Here is an 18,790-nt window from a genome sequence, read left to right as displayed (position 1 = left end):
TCAATAGCTAGGCAAGATTTTTGGGACGGAGGGAACGCTAGGAAGAAGGGGGAGTCGAGAGAAGCCAGACAGATGCAGAATGAGTCAGACACACAAAATGGGACAGAGATAAAAGCCACATGGTAGAATGTAGTTAAATAAAAATGTGGATTAAGTTATAAGAGCTATTGGTAGAATGTAGTTTAATAAAAATGTGGATTAAGTTATAAGAGCTATTAGAAACAAGCCTAAGCTAACAGCTGAGCCTTCATAATTAATATGAAGTCGGCAGGGCGGTGGTGGTGCATGCCTTTGATCCCAGCACTCGGGAGGCAGAAGCAGGCAGATCTCTGAATTTGAGACCAGGCTGGTCTACAAAAAGCTAGTTGCAGGACAGGCTCCAAAGCTACACAGAAAAACCCTGTCCTGGAGGGGGGGGGAATAAAAAACTTAATTAAGAAGTCTCTGTGTGGTTACTTGGGAGCTGGCTGGTGGGACAGAAAAGATCTGCTTACACACAGGACTCAGTGGTTAATAGCACTGGTTATTCTTCCTAATGACAGGGGTTTGAATCACAGAACTTAAAAGATATCAAACATCCAATTCCATGGGATCTACTGCCCTCTTGTGGCTTTTCCATGCACAATGCATATGTGATACAGACAGACACACACACACAAATAAATAAATAAAAATTCATACACATAAAATAAATATGTGCCTCAAATTCCCAAGAGATTCATATCTCTACTTCTGAGTGCTGGGATTAAAGGCCTGCACCACCACTGCCCGGCTGGAATTCTTCTTACCCACTAAGCCATCTCTACAGCCCCACCATCATTATTTTGAAGATGAAAACCTAAAGTTTTATACTGTCAGGATACCTGTCCCGGGGCTGCTCTCAGAACTAATACAGGCTGAGAACTCAGAGGACTCTGTTAGCTTAATGATCCCCAGTAACCAGCAGGATGCAGGCCATGAGATCTTGGGTAGATCAGACCCAGGCTCCAGGAACAATGACACAGACACAGTACCAAGAAGAGCAGTAGGTTCCTTGGCAGGAAGCAGGCAGCTTTGTCCTTGGAAGGGCACTGAGTATAGGTGGTTTTCATGCTGTGATGTCAATTTGGGAGACTGAGACCTGGGACCTTTGGCTTGGTGCGGAACTGGGATGTATAAGAAACAGCTAAGGTGGGACTAGAGAGATGTCTCAGAGGTTAAGAGCACTGGCTGCTCTTCCAGAAGTCCTACGTTCAAGTCCCAGCAACCACATGGGGGCTCACAACCATCTATAATGGGATCTGGTGCTCTCTTCTGCCGTGCAGGCAGAAACACTGTATTCATAAGCAAAAAAAGAAAGAAACCGCTAACGTCTTCCCTACTCATGATAGACTAATGGTGGAACTGCCTTCTGCAGGCAAATCACTCACCATTGTTATGTTTTATCAGAGAGTGTGTACTTCTCTCGTTTGCCCTAATTTGATGGAACACTCCATAATGGCAGCAGAAATGGCTGGTGGTGTATCTCAGTTAATAGAATGCTTTCCTAAAATGCAGAAGCCCTGGATTCAATATCCAACATTGGGTAAAACAGGCATGTTGCCATATGCCTGCAATTTTACCAGTAGGAAAATGGAGGCAGGAAGGCAAGAGGATCGATCAGAAACTGAAGATTATCCCCAGCTATGTAGCCAGCTCTAAGACAGCTTTGGATATGTGAGATTATGTCTAAAACAAAACAAGTTCATGGTAGTACTGAATGCCTTTAATACCAACAACACTCAGAAGGAAGAGGCACATGGATCTCTAGGAGTTCAAGCCCAGCTTGGTCTATAGAGCTTGTTCTGGGACAGCCAGGACTACACGGAGAAATCCTGTCTCAAAAACATAAAAAACAAAACAAGAGCCAAGTGTTGGTGGCACACACCTTTAATCCCAGCACTTCAAAGGCAGAGGCAGGTGGATCTCTAAGTTCAAGGCCAACTTGAACTATAGAGTGAATTCCAGGACAGCCAGGGCTACACAGAGAAACCGTCTCAAAACAAAACATAAAAAACAAAAAACAAAACTCAGCAACAACAATGAAAACCAACTATGCTAGTCTATCCTGTACCACTGATTGAGCCACTTATGGGATGTTCCTCATTTGAAAAGATATGACACTGGTGCCATCTACTAGAAGTTATATACTGAGTACCAACTGTGCATGAGGAGCATAGCAAAATGGGCTCCTGTCCATCCACAGGCCCACTCTACCATGAAGGTCACTGTCCCCTTGAGATTCCTCCAGGACCTCACACAGTTTTCTTTGCACTTCTTCCACTCTGCAGGCTGTTCTTTCACCGACAGACACTCCAATGCACTCAGCAGATACGGCGGGGTTCAGTTTTGGGGACAATAAGTTTCATCCCTGTTCTGCATCGGCTAGTGATGGCTCTTTGTTGCTTAGTGTCCTCTCTGTAACACAGGTGTACTAACCATATCTCCTTCTCAGGACGGTCCTGTGATTCTTACAACAGGAGTGGTACTCAGTACTAACTGTAAACCAAGGCAATCAGGTCAGGGTTTCAGAAGTCTGGTCACATCTGAACACAATTGGCATTCTCCATTGTGGCCTGTATACCAAATCAACTCCTGGTTTCTATGTGATAAAATCAGCATTTGTAATCTTTTGTCAAGTGCAGCTCTTCTCAGGGTCAGCTCAGGTCCTCAAAATGAAATCAAGGAAATGAAGGGAGTTCTCCTAGTCAGTATGTAGTCCCTGCCCTCCAAGGCTATGGTCCTTGTCCTTCAGGTTTTCCAGGCCAACAGAGATGGGAGTATTGAGGTCATTGGGTTTGTCTGATGAGTTTGAAGGTAGATGTGATTCAGAGAAATACTTTATGGAGAACTGGGGTTCAAGAGCAAAACAAAAGAATAAAACATTGGGAATCTGGTGTCTACATGGCACAGGGTAAGCCCTCAGGAAACTAAGAACTACTGTTATTCTGACACCTAACTCTAGTCAAAGTGATACTGATAAACACACACCTCCCCTATGTCCTAACAATTCCACTCCAAGTGATACACCCCAGATGTGTGAGCATATGTCCATATATTCATACATAAGAACAAGAATCTTCACATGGACATTACAAGAAATGGCCCAGTATTCATCAGCAATAGATAATCCTACAAAAATTAAAAATAAACTGAGGATAGATTTCACAGGCATTATGCTGAGTTAAGGAAGCATGATAAGCAGGGTACCTCTCATTTATAAGATGGTCCTAGAGTGGGTATGACAGCTCAAGCCTATAATCCCAGCACTTAGAAGGCTGAGGCAGGGGGAGTGCCAAAAGTTCCAGGCCAGCCCAGACTACAGAGTAGAAAGTTTGTCTTGAAAAAACAAAAAACAATCAAACAAAAGGGATATAGCTCATTGAGAGAGGTTTGTTTGCCTAGCATATACAAATTGGTCATGGTGGTACATTATCTGTGATCTCAGTACTTGGGAGACACAAAACAGAAATTCAAGGTCACCCTCAGTTACATATTGAATTGAGGGTGGCCTCAATTTATAAAACCCTGTCTCAAAACGAACAAACAAATGGGGCCTGTGAAATGGCACTTGTAGCCAAGCCTGTCAACCTGAGTTGGATCCCTAGGACCCACTGGGTAGGAGGAGATTCCTGCAAGGTGTTCTCAGACCTCCACATGCCATGGCATGGGCACACAGGAACCAAATTTAAAAAAAAGATTTCCAAAAGATTTTACACATAATACCTTATTATGTTTGTGGAGACAGTTTCTCTGTGTACAGCCCTGGCTGTTCTGAAAGTTGCTTTGTAGACTAGAATGACCTCAAACTCACGGAGATCCACGTACCTCTGCCTCTGAGTCCTGGGGTTCTTAGCACCCAAATGAGAGCTCACAACAGGCTGTAACTCCAGTTCCAAAGGAACTCATTCCTTCTGGTCTTCAAGGTCACCACAAATGCAGGGAGAACACTCACATGTATAAAATAAAAAATAAATCTTTAAAAATATTATTTCTAAGTAATGTGGGTATGTGCATATGTATGTAGGTGTCCACAGAGGTCACAAGAAAGCGACCAATTCCTTGGAGCTCGAGTTATAGGCACTTGTGAACTGTCCAACTTCAGTGCTTGGGAACTGAACTCATCAGGGTGATCTGCAGGAGTAAAAAACCAGCCTGCCTCCACCTTAGGATTAAAAGCCATCTTAAGGAAAAACTAGGTGCATTCCTGTTTGTGATTAAACCTGTTTCTCAAGGATTGAGCTATGCCCTGCCTGTGACCTTAACTACAAATGGTTCTGTACTGCCTGTTCCAGGAATGGCAATCATGTCTTTGTTTCAAAAAGTTGCTTATAACCATCTTGCAAACCTACCTTTGTTTCAAAGGGTTATGTGACCACTCATGACCACCTTGTTATGCCCATCTTGCAAACATGTCTTTGTTTCAGGAGGTCGTTAGGAGCTTATGTCCTTCCCTGTTTTGCTTGCCAAATCCCATTTAGGAACCCCGTGCCCCTAAACTTTCTAAAAACTTCATTTTCCTCGAAGGGCTGTGGTGGCGCACACCTTTGATTCCAGCACTCAGGAGGCAGAGGCAGAGGCAGGCTGATCTTGTAGACTAGCTTGGTCTATAAGAGCTAGTTCCAGGACAGCCTCCAAAGCCACAGCGAAACCGTCTCGAAAAAAAAAAAAAAAAAAAAAACCCAACAACAAAATCCTTCGTTTTCTTCACAGCCAATGATGACCTCTGAACCTCAGCTTAGGAGGAGGAGGCAGCCCAAGTACACTAATCAAAAACAAAAGTCTAATTATTTGCTTTAATTGGGCCATGACGATTTGGTTAGTCTTTCTCTTCCTGTCTCGGGGTTTAACAGTAAGATCTTCAATCGACATTCCTCTAGTCCAAAGGTGAAAATTTTAAAAACATTAGAACAAGCAAATTAGAGTGAATGTATAATCAAGGCCAGAAACGTGGTTGGGGAGGGATATCCGTTATTGGCCAGATATTAATATAAGTGGCCTTTTTGTGACATGTTGGAATTATGGTATATCTGATATTTGATATATGATGATATTAATATGTAAAAATTGCATACTTAACACTTAAGGCCATCATTGTATACTATGCCTCAATAAAAGCGTTAATAGTTGATAAGGACAATAAGCGCTACCTATTGCTGAATATCATACTGTAGGCAATGTCCCCCTAGATCCCAACCCCACTGCTTTGCCATTATTGGTTCATGTCACTTGGAGGTCCTGGGAAACCGTTTGGAAGAACTGAAGGTGAGAATTCAAGTACCCGGGAAAGGAAGTTCCAGGCTGGCTTCAAAGACTGGAAGGTACACGGTTCAAGCGCCGACTTAGGCCTCCAGAAGTAGCCAATTAGCAGCCGGTCTGGCCCGGGGACACTGACCTGGAGTCTCCGTCACCTACGCTGACCACCAGTTTCCAAAGAGCAAGTTACCCCGCGGCCATCCCTGACCAGCCGCCTTACGTCCAGTGCCTTTCACGGCCCGCAGCGTTTCCGCAGCATACGCTTTACCCTTGCCGGTTGGCGCTCTGCCAGCCAATCATTGGTGTATCCCGACCAGAAGGCCAATGGCTGCCCGCCTCCGCGCGCCGGACTTGCGGCATTTGCCGCTGTGCGCCGCGCCTTGCAGCTCGCGGGAAACGGAGATGGATTGGCGCAAGCAGGGGCCAATGGGCGGTGCGCGCGAGGAGCGGGGCCAATGAGCGTCCCAGAGGCGGGGCGGGCGCCGCGGCGGGCGGCTGTGAGGATCGGCCGGTAGTGGCGGCGGCGGCGGCGGCGGGTGGCAGCAGCGGTCAGCGGTCGGCCATGGCGGAGGCGGAGGCCGGCGGCGACGAAGCCCGCTGCGTGCGGCTGAACGCCGAGCGGGCCAAGGTGCTGCTGGCCGATGTGGACACACTGCTGTTCGACTGCGATGGTGTGCTGTGGCGCGGTGAGACGGCCGTGCCGGGCGCGCCGGAGACTCTACGAGCGCTCCGGGCCCGCGGCAAGCGACTGGGCTTCATCACCAACAACAGCAGCAAGACTCGCACGGCCTACGCGGAGAAGCTAAGGCGCTTGGGTTTCGGCGGTCCGGTGGGGCCCGACGCCGGCCTCGAGGTCTTCGGCACGGCCTACTGCAGCGCGCTCTATCTGCGCCAGCGCTTGGCCGGCGTGCCGGACCCCAAGGCCTACGTGCTGGGTAGTCCGGCCTTAGCCGCCGAGCTGGAGGCCGTGGGTGTTGCCAGCGTGGGTGTGGGCCCGGAGGTTTTGCACGGCGAAGGCCCGAGCGACTGGCTGGCGGTGCCGCTGGAACCCGACGTGCGCGCGGTAGTGGTGGGCTTCGACCCACACTTCAGCTACATGAAACTCACCAAGGCCGTGCGGTACCTGCAGCAGCCCGACTGTCTGCTCGTGGGCACCAACATGGACAACCGCCTCCCGCTAGAGAACGGCCGTTTCATTGCGGGTCCGTGCGCCTAGGGGCTGGAGGTTGGAGGGCGGGCCCAGCCCTTCCGTGTCCTCTGACCCCCAGCGTCCCCTTCCCTCCCTCGCCCCGCAGGTACCGGCTGTCTGGTGCGAGCCGTGGAGATGGCCGCCCAGCGCCAGGCGGATATCATCGGGAAGCCTAGCCGCTTCATCTTCGACTGCGTGTCCCAGGAGTATGGTATCAACCCGGAGCGCACCGTTATGGTAGGAGATCGCCTGGACACAGACATCCTCCTGGGCGCCACCTGTAGCCTGAAGACTATCCTGACCCTCACCGGAGTCTCCACTCTTGAGGATGTGAAGATTAATCAGGAAAGTGACTGCATGTACAAGAAGAAAATGGTCCCTGACTTTTATGTTGACAGCATAGCCGACCTTTTGCCTGCCCTTCAAGGTTAAAGATCTAGTGTCTTTAATCTCTGGAATAAAAAAAAAAAAAATGAAAATCAGTTACCTAAATTAATAGGTGGGGCTTAGAAATGGCTCAGTTAGGTGGCTGCAGGTTAATTGGAGTTAAGCAAAGGCAGTAGTAGTTAACCTTGTAAGTAAACGTTGGGGGAGTGCCGTTTACAAATGATTATATTTTACCATGCACTTTTAAACTTGGAAGGCATTATGGTGAGCCCTGGGCTTTGTATGTGGTGGCAGGGATGGGCATAGCATCTGCACAGCATTGAAGTAAACTTAGGCCCCGTTGATGAATCTGAAGTGGGTCAAGGGTTGTGTGTCATGCTTTTTACTGTAAAATGTATTCAGGGATCAGACCCTCAGATGGGCTAGAGAAAAGGAAAGGCTGTTATGAGACACTTGTGTAGACCAAAAACCGGGGTTTTCCCCCAGTGTGATCATACAGCAGGGAAGTCTGCTACTATGTTCCTCACATAAGGGTGGGAGTGGAGGAAGCTGCTGCCAGGTGGGATTTCTGTTGTTGGGGTTTAGTATGCTGCCCTTGACAACTTTCACTCGCCCCTGCTTCCTCGAAGGCCAGTTTGATGTCACAATTGTCTGTTCTGTTTCAGATGCCCAGCACTACAGCCCCTCATGCACACTAACAGCATAGATAAACTTTGGCTTTCTTGTATGAATTGAAATGCAGGTGTTTCACTGAGTGAAACTAAGTAGCAGAGCATGCATGAATGCCTGCACTGAACTCCTACTGCTGTACAGGGACCTTAGATCAGTGTTTATTTTTTAAAAAAATTTTCTTAAAACTACTGAACAACATTGTCAATTGTGGAATTGGATCTTAAAGGGTATTGATTAATAGCTGTGCTGTCTCAAGGGTAAACCCCACTGAAGAAATCTCATGCCCTGGTCAGTAGCATAGCCAATGTGTAAGCCAAGGATTACCTTGTTTCCCAGAGTGCTCTCTGAGTATGGAAGGAAAGAGGAGTCCTGAGAATAACTGTCTCCCTTGCCTATGTCCTTTGCATTTGTGGCTGCGTCATATGTTGGTGCTCCATGAAGCCATCTATTTCCATCCTGGACTTCCTTGTTGGTGGCTAGGAAGAAGGGCCACCCTGCCAACCAGTTGGCTTCTCAGCATCTCTGGCCCTTTGCTCTGCTCTGCCAGTGTGTGACCTTTAGCAGCAGTATTCATGGGGCAACCCAGGAAGCTGTTCCTTTTAGCTGACTCCCTCCTTCCTGGCACCTTGCCCTGTACCAAGTAGTCATTGCACTTCACCTATTCAAATTCTCAGAGCAATAAAATGTATCCCATGCCTGAAACTGCTCCCAGGACGGGTGGTTGGGAGTGGAATGGTGCCATAATTAAGCATGAAAACAGCAGTGCCTGTGATATTGCTGGTTGATCCTCTGTGAGGGTGGCTCTGTGAGTCTGGACAGTGAACAGACCTGTTTTGGCATTATCACCCACATAGGAGTATTTGGCAGGTGCAGCAGCAAGGGATGCCCCCCTTCTACTGGGCAGTAGCCCGAGAACCTGTGTGTGGTACATTTCCAGCTTGTTTCATTGTAAATTCAAATGCACATTAAACTCTCAAACCACACTGATTAGGTCTGCCTTCCTCTATACTTCTGAGTAGCAGCTGTCTAGCTATGGGTGGGGGCGAGGCAAGAGTATATAAGGCAGGCTGGGCTTCCAGTTCCAAAATCTTGCACAGTGGACGTGACCACTGCAGCCCCGCCCTTCTTGGGAACAGGTCCTGAAGAAACAGGAAGTGTGTAGCATAAAACCAGAGAATAAGGCTATTGGGCAAAATATGTGGATGTGAGTATAGCTGAGTTACCATGTCATATAGCTATACAGATCAGACCAGAGCAGTTAACAGCTTAGTTAGAAAAAACATCCTAGGAAACAGGCTGGCTTAGTCATCCATCAAGCTGTCCAGTCCAGCCTGGAGCCCACTTGGTGCACATGGGAATGTCCAGTCTCATCTGGTGCTAATGGGGTCTGGAAAGAGGCTTGGGAGTTTGCAGGGAAAGTTAAAAAAAAAAAAAAAAAGACAATTAGCCTCACACTGATGGTTCACTGAACATTTATTGATGGTTCCTGTGTCTTGCTCAGGAGTCTAGAGATAAAACTCCAAAAAAAAAAAAAAACTGCCCGACCAGACAAAATCATCCTGGCTAAGACCTAGGCAGTTCTGAATTCCTACCAAGGTCCTGCTTTTACTCGCTCCCAGAAATCATGTTCTGCAGGTCAGTGGTCCAGAGACTGGTGACCAGCAATCACAGTGGGGAAGAGGGCTGTCCTGGCCCTGACCTGGATATCAGATACTGACTGGGAAGGAAGTGGTGGGATTGGGAGGGGAGGATACAGTTTGACTCATCAAAGGCATCCTGAGGTTTCCCTGGCTGACTCCTCCAAGGGGCTGTAGACAATCAGTGCATTGTCAGCAGGGGCTGCGGCATGGAGCAAGGGCACAGCCACACTGAAAGCCTCAGGTCCAGGCCTGTTGAGGTAAGTGTCTCTACCTTCCCATACACTCACACAAGAACACAGGCATAAAAGAGACAGGGGTGTGTCACCACCTACTATCAGCCCCTCCCTGAGCAAGCCAGCTCTCTAACCCAGAAGTCCCACTGACAGTAATTTGCCCCCAGGTGAAGAGCAAACCCTGCCATAGGGGCCGGAGAGCAGCAGGCCTGCTGCTGTTGCTGACACTGGTCACTGCAGGGGCCGTGGCAGGAGGGCTTCTTGGCTTCATGTACAGCCCTCCTAAGGTGAGCCACTCCTCAAGTCCAGGGATAGAGTGGGAAGAGGGTGGGAAAGCCAGTACCTGTTAGTCCTCCCATGGGGCCAGGCCTTAACACTGGCCTTGAGCAGACAGAGAACCAAAAGGAACAAAGGCCTACTCAGGTGATTAGAAACTACATGTCAAGGCTGAAATTCCAAATACCCCTTAGACATTGCTGCAGACGCTCCGAAAGACCTCAAGCTCCAGGGTACCCTGGCCCAACCAAACCACTCTAGTGGACGTGGCCCAGAATATGGCAACTATCATGGTGACTCCGCTTCAGAGCAACCACAGCTGGGCCATACTGTTCGATGGACAAAGTGTGAGTGAGCTTGGAAGAGGGGCAGAGTGGAAGTATCAGGGGTGGCCTTGACTTACCTATCTGCCTCCCCAGGGCTACATCTGTTACAGACCTGCAGAGCACCAGGCCTGCTTCCTCCGTCTGATGGAAGCTCAAGATCGGGAGACCTTACGGCTGTTGGTGAACACTTCCAGGGTGAGCGGTACTACTTGGCTTGCCAATCACCCCCACCCCACCCCCAAGGACAGGGGACAAACAAAAGGTCCTCTGTGCAGCCCAGCTGGGCCAGCCAAGGCTCTGGTTTCAGGGGAACAGAAAGCTCTATCTTCTGACTAAGGCTGTTGACAAGAGCAGGTGGAAGAGCCATCAGGCTGGGTGGGACATGAATGCCCTACCCAGCCAGGATCAAGAAAGTACTATATGGTGGCCCACCAGAGTCTTTCTGCAGGTCCAAGGGTCCCATGTACCTGGCCAAGACACCCACTATGCCCAGGAGCTGCTGGCAGTTTTGGGGGGACATACTGTGGACCCTGCCCAAGTAGGAGCTTCGGTGAAACACCTTTGCATGGACACTCCCATTTACTGGGCCCAACGAGCAGAGGGTGAGTTGGCATAGGTTGAGCAAAGAGGCCAGTGGCTCCAGCAGGATAGTACTAGGTGGGAGCCCTTGGAATTCATGAGTTCCTTTCTTCCCAGGTCCCCAGAGACAGCGGCTGATCTACCTCTGCATTGACATCTGCTTCCCGAGCAACATCTGTGTGTCTGTCTGCTTTTATTACCTTCCAGACTAAGTCCCCTACTGACCTGCCTTTGGTCCCACAGGCCAGTCCTGTTCCCACAGGTCAGCAATGCTGGTCAGGTCACCAGCACCACCAAAGGGCAGCTGACAATAGGGACAAATAAACCCAGATTACCTGGCCATGGTGGTAATTTCTGGGGGGGGGGGGCCCAGGACCTGTACAGGGGTAAAGAGGGGCAAATGGGGGTAACATGCTTGGGAAATGGGTATCAACCTCAGATCTCCTCAATAGTTCAATCCCTCTGGGTCTAGCCTCTCTAAAGGGAGAAAAGACTCCCAGCCCAGGCACATGTAGCCTGGCTTACTAAGATTTCTGACAATGAAGAAAGTCCCAGGATAGAGGGTCCACGGTAGTCTGGACAGGTCCAGCTGGCCTGACATGCAGAGGCTGACCTGAGAGTCACTTAGGCCAGGATATTGTTGAGGTACATCCACTTAGAGCCACTACACCAGGCAGTCCTGACTGCCCAATGCAGCCTCAAGGCATAGAGGCTAACCCAGCACGCTGTCATTGAAGGCCAAGCAGATGACAGCTTTCTGATGGCCACCATACTCTCTCTTGATCTCTCCAGTCTCTACACACCAAAGCCGGGCCAGGTTGTCAGAGGAGGCTGCAGGAGGGATCAGGCAGAAGAGAAGCAGCAACCATGAATGGCCTCTCTAGAGGACTAGGCAATGTGGGGGAGATGGAGATAGGGCTCACCTGTGACTATGTACTGGGAGTCCCCTGAGAAGGCACAGCCCCACATCCAACCGCGGGATGACTCTCCAGGGTTACTACTCTTGATGCTGAGCTCTGTCATCAGGGAGAAGTTGGATGTCCTCCAAATTTTACATGTCTGATCAGCTGAACAGGTGGCAAGGAGCCTGGGGTTGGACAATGGGTATCTCAGCAGCTACTACCACCTTGTATCTACTTACCACACACCAGATAGTGCCCCCACCCTCTGAAGATACCCTCTACTCCCAGGACCCTAACACTCACGTGGAGTCAGGGCTGAAGCGGCATTGCAGTGCATAGCGTGTGTGGGCTGGGATCTTGGTCTTGGGAATGAGCTGAGTCACCTCGTCACCAATGCCCCCTGTCAGGTTCCAGACATAGCAGTTTCCCTATAGGACAAGAGGGCAGTCATTCAAAACCCAGACCCTCAGAACCAGGGGGGCCAGGCCAGGAAGGCCAGCATCTTGGGTCATGTCTACAGGAAGCTTGGCCCCAACTGTTATGGCCTAGCCAGCCAAAAGCAGGAGGCCACACTGGCCAGGGACTCAAACACAGCTCCTCAGAGGCTGCTGCTGGCCAATAGAGATGTGCAGGAAGGGAGGCAGGAAGGAAGGGACCCAGATAGAAGTGGTAACAACCCAAGGCTAGAAGGAGGGAATGTAAGTATGTAGAACAAGTGATGTTCTATGATTTAAAAGGAGAAAATGAGACTAGAGATAAAAGCAGGGACCAATCCATGAAAAGGAGCCAGAGCATCTTAAGGTCTCAGAACAATGCAGCTTGCCATAAGGCTAAAGGATACTTCTACAGTTGAAGAATAGATCAGGCATTCCAGGAAGGCCACAGAGAAGTTTGTCAGTATGAGGGAAGATGAAAGTCATGGACTGGAACATGAAAGAAAAGGAGGAAATAACTGACCCTGAGAAACACTGGTTGAGGTGCCTAGTCTGATGAGAGGGCTATGGCAGACAACAAGGTGGACATGAGGAGTGGTACTCAAGTGTCTGACTTTGGGAACTGGATGGAAACTTAGGCCTGAGGAACAACTAGGGAATCAGCTCATCTGCAGAAGATAAGAGGCTAGATGCTAACATGCCCCTGTACCCAAACCCAGTACTCACAACACTATTGACTGCTGCCATGTAACTGGCATCAGGGTCAATGTGGGCAGACGTGATGGAAACCTCAGGCTCAGGGATCAGCTGCTCATTGTGGTCTGTCTTCAGGTCCCAGATGTGGATAGCACCACTCTGGTCACCCACAATGAGTTCTGCCTGGGATATAGTAAGGGTAAGATGTGGAGTACCTCTGCCTTCCAAAGCCCCCAGGTACTGGTCCCATGAGTCCTCACCTGGTTGGGATGCAGACACACACAATTAATGGGTGCATTCACCTGGAAGATACGCTGACACTGCAGGTTCCGGGATCTGTGGGGAGTTAGGGTCACACATGGTGCCTAATGTATGCTATTGGTATCCAACCAAAAGCCCCCATTCTCTGCTAATAAGAGTTGCTTCTACCTTAGGAGCTTGTGGAGTTTGGCTCTTTCCCACAGATGGTAGTGTTAGGTCATTAAAAAGGGAATGAAGTCTGGCTCCTAGCCTCAAGACAGGGTTGGCTTTGATGTAATTCCATTCTGCTGCTTCCCTTCTTCCCTCAAACACCCATTCAAAGCCCCCTTGATTAGTCTGTTCGTAGAATACCTGCCCTGGCTGCCCTCTCCCCATGCGGCCGTCCTCTCCAGCCCAGCACTCAACACCTGAGGTCCCATATGCGAGCTGTGCAGTCTTCCCCGCCCGTGTACATCCAGCGGCCATCCTCATGAAAGCCCACAGATGCAATGTTCTTATTGACTCCGTCATAACTGATGATGGGGTTGGGGTTATTGGAGTTGAGATCATACATTCGGATATGTTGGTAACCTAGAGACACAGGCTGAATTAAAGCATGGGGGCCAAGTAGTCCTGCCACCAGTCAAGGGCAGAGGTCAAGAATCTCAGGTACCTGCAGCAGCAATCATGCTTCGGTCTGGTGTAATCTCCAATGCATTCACCTGCTGAATATGTTAAGGATGATGGGAAGTAAACCCTGGAAAGGGAGGGCCCAAGGCCCACCACTGGCCTGAGTTTCCCCGGGCCCTTTTCATTCACACATAATCCTGGCCAGCACCACCCTGCCTGCTTCCAAGTGGAGGATACAGAGTCCTGATGCTGCACTGTTCGGGTGCAGATGCCACTGTGCGCCTGCCAAAAGCGCACAGTGTGGTCATAGCCTGCAGTTGCCAAGATGACAGGGTCACTGCCCACTGTGCCTGGGGTGGTGTTCATTGTTTGATGGCTGGGAAAAATGAGGCCTGCACTGGGACAACAGCGAGGCGATAGGCAAAGTCCAAAGGTCAAAACATCTAGCGGAAAAGACGAATGTATGAGAAAACAATCTGCACATTACACTGAGTATAATCACTTTAAAGATAAGAAAAACGAGAGTCTTTGGAGTCACGCTGTTCTTCAGCTTCACCAGCACTGATGGGGACGCCACCCCGCCTGCAGCCAGCAGGAGGCAGTCACACACACAGGGCAATCACAGGGGCGCCGTCTGCCGCAAGGGTAGGCAACGCATGCGCAGCGTGACTGGGGAAAGCCGGGCACCAATGCTGCTGCGCATGCGTAGCTGCCCGGCATTGAGATCTGATGGGTGGGGGCGCTGTGTGGCAGGACCCCCGAGGACCCCTGTGCTCTGCAGACCGACTTGGCTCTGCCCTACCAGCCTGATTACCCCGACCGCACCCTCCTAGCCACCCAGCGGCTGATACGCAGCCCTTACCCCGCGGCCTCCGTACCTTACACACGCTCAGCACTCTGCCTTGGTTCAGGACGGCGAGGCGAGTAGGAGCGAGTCGATAGAAGCCGGGCCGAGTGTAGAGTTATCGATAGCCGCTCAGGGCGAGACCATGAGTCCCGGTAGTGGGGGGAGTTTGCAGTGATTCCAAAATTCTGAGAGGTGGAACAGCAGAAGCGGTCGCGCGCGGAATGGGCGTGAGCCGTGACCCCATGACCCCAGCCTTGTACTCACTTGACAGACATGGTGTGGCTGTCTATTTTCCAGGCTTGGTTCCCAGGAAGGATTGCACTGTCGTTCCCCCACCCCTGCATACATTCACAATCCCCTATCCTAACTACCAAGCTAGAATTTCCAGGCAAATACAAAAACTTCCAGATATTTTTTAAAAGTTTTTTTTTTTTTTTTTTTGCTGTTGTTGTTTTGTTTTGTATAAGCATATCTCAAACGTCGTACTAAAATAATTACTTTCTTACAAGACGTTCAAATGCAACTGGGCATTCTGTACTTCTATTGCTTTATCTGGTAACCCTAGTCTAGTCTGGGCTCTTTCAGATCTGTACAGCCCTAGCCTGATCCTCAATGCACACAAGTTATCCAGGACCCTTTAAAACTTCCCCCATTTTCATTACAGCCCTCCGAACTCCACGAAGTTAGCCTTGCTTTCCCATCCTATAGATGGGAATGCAAACCCCTTTTTTCTCTGGCCACAGAGAGGGTGAATCCAGCTCCTTAGCCAATGCCAATTCCCGTCCATGCATCAGGTCCTTGACCATAGATTAACCTTCTCCCTGGTGCCTTTCCCCAGGCCCTTTTAATCTTTACCTCCTTCGTGGGTTTTTGTTGTTTGGCTTGTTGTTTGTTTGTTTGTTTTGTTTTTTGCCTTTTGGTTTGTTTGGTTTTTTGTTTTGTTTTGTTTTGGGTTTTTGTGTTTTTATTTTTCCGCACAGGGTTTCTCTGTGTTGCTCTGGCTATGCTGGACCTCATGCTATAGACTGGACTGGCCTTGAACTCACAGAGATCAGCCTGCCTCTGCCTGCTGGGATCACAGGTGTGCACCACCACCGACTGACTTAGTTTTTTCAACCAGGATTTGTTTGGTATTTTATGGGGCCTTCAAACTTCTTATGTAAGCAAGGGTGACCTTGAACTTCAAGTCCCCTGTCTGTATCACTTGAAGATGTCAGGGCTTTGCACATGCTAGGCAAGTACACTACCATCTGAGTTTCAGTGCTAACTTCAGCCTCCCTCTTAGTGTTTTAAAACCAAAAACAACCTCAATACTCTCTTTCCAGCTAAAGTCTCTTCTCCAAAGAGCTGTCCTCACCATGTGGTAGCCCCACTTCCCATCCCCCTCGTTCCTCAGCTTTACCCCCAAGTTCTCTGGGGAAATTCCTCAAGGCCACTGCCCAGCTTAATCTGCCAAACTCAGTAGATACTTTCTTTCCACCTCCTGACCCTTCTGTACTGTAGATGACAGAAAAATCTCATTCCTTCCTTTGTGCCCTAGTACCAGTACCAGATTACCTCAATGGGCTCTCTCCCTGTGCCCCTCCCATCACTCTCCCCCTTTTCTCTTTGCCTTACCCTACAGGCTTCCCATGCTGTCTTTGCTCTGGTGTCTTGCCACGCTCATCTTCAATTCCCAGGCTCTTGAAGCACATCCAGCTCTCTGTTAATTATGGCACACAATTGCCGCACAGAGGAAGTCACCTTTCATGTCCAAGGTGATTCCTCACTGACCAGATGCCCTTCTGTAAGCAGTGTCTGATTATATGTAATAACTAACTATAATCTGAGCACATCCCTCATCTTTTCCATTTTCAGCCAACAATTTCACCTGATACCCACCTCCTCACATCTTTTTTTGTTTGCTTGTTGTATTCCAACCAAGACAGGGTTTCTCTGTGTAACCCTGGATGTCCTGGAACTCACTCTGTAGACCAGAGTGACCTTGAACTCAGAGATCCACCTACCTTTGTCTCCCAAGTGCTAGGCCTGGACCACCACTGCCATCACATCTTAGAAAGCCATACTCTAGTTTCCCCGCCCTTTTTTTAAATGCTTTATTTATTTATTTTGGTTTTTCGAGATGGGGTTTCTCTGTGGTTTTGGAGGCTGTCCTGGAACTAGCTCTTGTAGACCAGGCTGGTCTCGAACTCACAGAGATCTGCCTGCCTCTGCTTCCTGAGTGCTAGGATTAAAGGCGTGTGCCCAGCTTAATGTTTTATTTTTATGTGCATTGGTGTTTTGCCTCCACCTGTATTTGTGAGAAGGCATTGGATCCCCTGGAACTAGAATTACAGACAGTTGTGAGCTGCCATGTGGGCACTGGGACTTGGACTCAGAACCTCTGGAATAGCAGTCAGTGCTCTTGACCAATGAGCCATCTCTCCAGCCCCCTAGTCCCCTTTTTAACAGTTGACCTGTTTGCTGTACCTTCTCCTCCTCTTCTTCTCCACATAATTTCATGTATCCCAGGCTGGTTGGAACTTGCTCTGTAACTAAAGATGACCTTGACCTCCTCTTCCTGCCTTCACCTCTCAAGTGCTAGAATCACAGATAGGCCTGTGTGGTCTTCTACCAGTTGAAATCTGGCCTTATTAACCCACAAGAGCCTTCAGGGATTCCAGAAACCTTCCAGGTTCCTGAGTCTAGCTCTTGCCTCTGTCTAGTTGCTCTTCCCTGAAGACCACTGGCTCAGCAGAGAGACAGACTCTTGCCACACCTGCTGCCTAGGCTGTTCTTCCCTCCATCCCGTCACCTACCTCGCTGTTGGCTCTCAGCATCTTCACTTTCACTGTCTGAGCTTGTTCTTTGTGGGACTTTGTGCTGGTTCAGGGGAAACGCACAAAGCATAAAATTGTCCTTTTATTAAGTTTGTTTTTATTTATGGGTATGTAATGTCCCAGTTAGTATACATACATGCCTGCAGGTGCCCTCAGAGACCAGGAAAGGGTATGTGATCTCCTAGAGCTGGGGGTAACAGGTTGTAAGCAACCTGATACGGGTGCTGGGAACTAAACTCAGATCCTCTGGAAAAACAGAATTACTCCTAACTTATGAGCTATCTCTCTAGTCCCACAACTGGCCATTTAAATTGAACAGTTCAGACAAGGGACACAAATCAGTAGTAGAAAGACTGCCTGGTACATTCTAGGCTAGCCCAGAAATACATAAATTAAAAAAAAGAGTTAACAATTTAGTCAATATGACACATTTGTAATCCTGGCACTTGGAATCCTTAGTCAGAAGACCATGAATTCAAGACCAGCTTCATTTGGCTACATAATGAGATCCTGTATTTAAAAAAAATCAATTTGATGGGCAGTGGTGGCCCATACCTTTAATCCCAGCACTTGGGAAATGGATGGGGGAATCTCTGTGAGTTCTAGGCTAGTCCAGTCTGCAGAGCTAGTTCCAAGACAGCCAGACCTACACACTAGGTATGAGTTACTATTTCATTTCTTTCTGTGGCTAAACATTGTCCCATTGTATGTATGAACCTCATTTTATTTGTTCACTCATGATGGATATCTGAGTTATTTCCTCCTATATTATGACACAGTGCTACTACTATAAATGTTTATGTACAAGCATCTGTTTGCATTTATGTTTTCATTTGACTTGGAACTACCTTAGGAATGGAATTACTGGGTTACGTTCACTCTGTGTTCTGCCACTGAGCCATTTCTCCAGCCTGCTATGTTCAATTTTTTTGAGGAACTGCCAAAACATCATGAGTGTTTTCAGTACATCATACTTAGTATTCTGCAGTGAGTTTACTCAGGAGAATCAGTCCCTGTCTGGGGATATCTTGTCAGAAAACAGGCTCAGGGCTGCAGAACTGCCACTTAAAACTCAGAGCTGAAAGATGGTGAATCCCAGTTTAGCCCAGCTGCAGTTCAGACCCCACTCTCTCCTGACTTCATCCTTTCTGGCCAGCTGAGGAGACTGATCCACAAGGACCCTGCATCTTACTTATCTTCCTTTTGATGAAGCATAAGCTCCCCAAAGGCAACTCTACTGAAGGCTCAGAGCCCTGAGGATGCTGGGTGAAGAGAAGAGACAGCATAAGAAAGACATTTAAATCAATCATGATGGGACCCAAGAACACAGAAGAGTGGCCATATGTGTGTCACCTGTTTCCTGAGCCTTTGCCCTTTCTTTGGAACTCTAGGTGGGGCTAGGAGCTAAAGGCTGGGATGCTGCAGATGGTTCAACTCAGAGATAGCTGTTAAACTGGGCGTGGCCCTGAGCAGCTCCAGCATCTCTGTGGGGTAGAAGAAATGGGGCGTGTGTGGCTGTTGAGCCTTTGTGAGATACTACTCACCAGCACAGCACTTTACAGAGGTAGTGCCCACAGAAATGACACCTGACATACTTCCAGCAACCCATGGGAAGGCACATTCAACATCACCATTGTACTCATGAG

At 48.8% G+C, this 18,790-nt stretch overlaps 4 protein-coding genes across 5 annotated transcripts in view; 2 read left to right on the top strand and 2 right to left on the bottom strand.

Moving 5' to 3' along the window:
- E4f1 (E4F transcription factor 1) overlaps positions 1-5,540 on the bottom strand; it is a 28,365-nt gene extending 22,825 nt beyond the window's left edge. Inside the window, exon 1 of the mRNA XM_051181231.1 lies at positions 5,414-5,540. The gene's annotated coding sequence lies outside the window, so the exon portion shown is untranslated. The remainder of the gene's footprint in view (positions 1-5,413) is intronic.
- Positions 5,541-5,745: 205 nt separating this feature from the next.
- Pgp (phosphoglycolate phosphatase) lies at positions 5,746-8,509 on the top strand. The gene is made up of 2 exons (XM_051181228.1): positions 5,746-6,476; positions 6,570-8,509. Exons 1-2 carry the CDS (start codon positions 5,837-5,839, stop codon positions 6,893-6,895), a joined length of 966 nt encoding a protein of 321 aa, XP_051037185.1. The 5' UTR covers positions 5,746-5,836; the 3' UTR covers positions 6,896-8,509.
- An 859-nt stretch (positions 8,510-9,368) lies between these two features.
- Bricd5 (BRICHOS domain containing 5) lies at positions 9,369-10,916 on the top strand. Its single transcript, XM_051179739.1, has 6 exons — positions 9,369-9,419; positions 9,512-9,682; positions 9,866-10,018; positions 10,091-10,192; positions 10,446-10,599; positions 10,694-10,916. Exons 1-6 carry the CDS (start codon positions 9,369-9,371, stop codon positions 10,786-10,788), a joined length of 726 nt encoding a protein of 241 aa, XP_051035696.1. The 3' UTR covers positions 10,789-10,916.
- On the bottom strand, positions 10,753-14,498 carry Mlst8 (MTOR associated protein, LST8 homolog). 2 transcript variants are annotated; one of them, XM_051181226.1, is made up of 9 exons: positions 14,357-14,498; positions 13,716-13,921; positions 13,522-13,573; positions 13,277-13,439; positions 12,869-12,944; positions 12,639-12,791; positions 11,782-11,906; positions 11,500-11,663; positions 10,753-11,407 (listed from the first exon to the last, which is right to left on the bottom strand). In XM_051181226.1, the coding sequence occupies exons 2-9, from the start codon at positions 13,842-13,844 to the stop codon at positions 11,289-11,291; spliced, it is 981 nt and encodes a 326-aa protein (XP_051037183.1). In that variant the 5' UTR covers positions 13,845-13,921; positions 14,357-14,498; the 3' UTR covers positions 10,753-11,288. The 2 variants fall into 2 exon arrangements, with proteins under 2 accessions (XP_051037183.1, XP_051037184.1); XM_051181227.1 differs by having other exon boundaries at positions 13,522-13,570.
- Between the last annotated feature and the right edge of the window lie 4,292 nt (positions 14,499-18,790).

This window comes from Phodopus roborovskii, unplaced genomic scaffold (genome assembly GCF_943737965.1).
Source record: "Phodopus roborovskii unplaced genomic scaffold, PHOROB, whole genome shotgun sequence".
Lineage (NCBI taxonomy): Eukaryota > Metazoa > Chordata > Mammalia > Rodentia > Cricetidae > Phodopus > Phodopus roborovskii.
The sequence above is the reverse complement of the archived record's forward strand: the minus strand, read 5'-3'. Positions and strand labels throughout refer to the sequence as shown.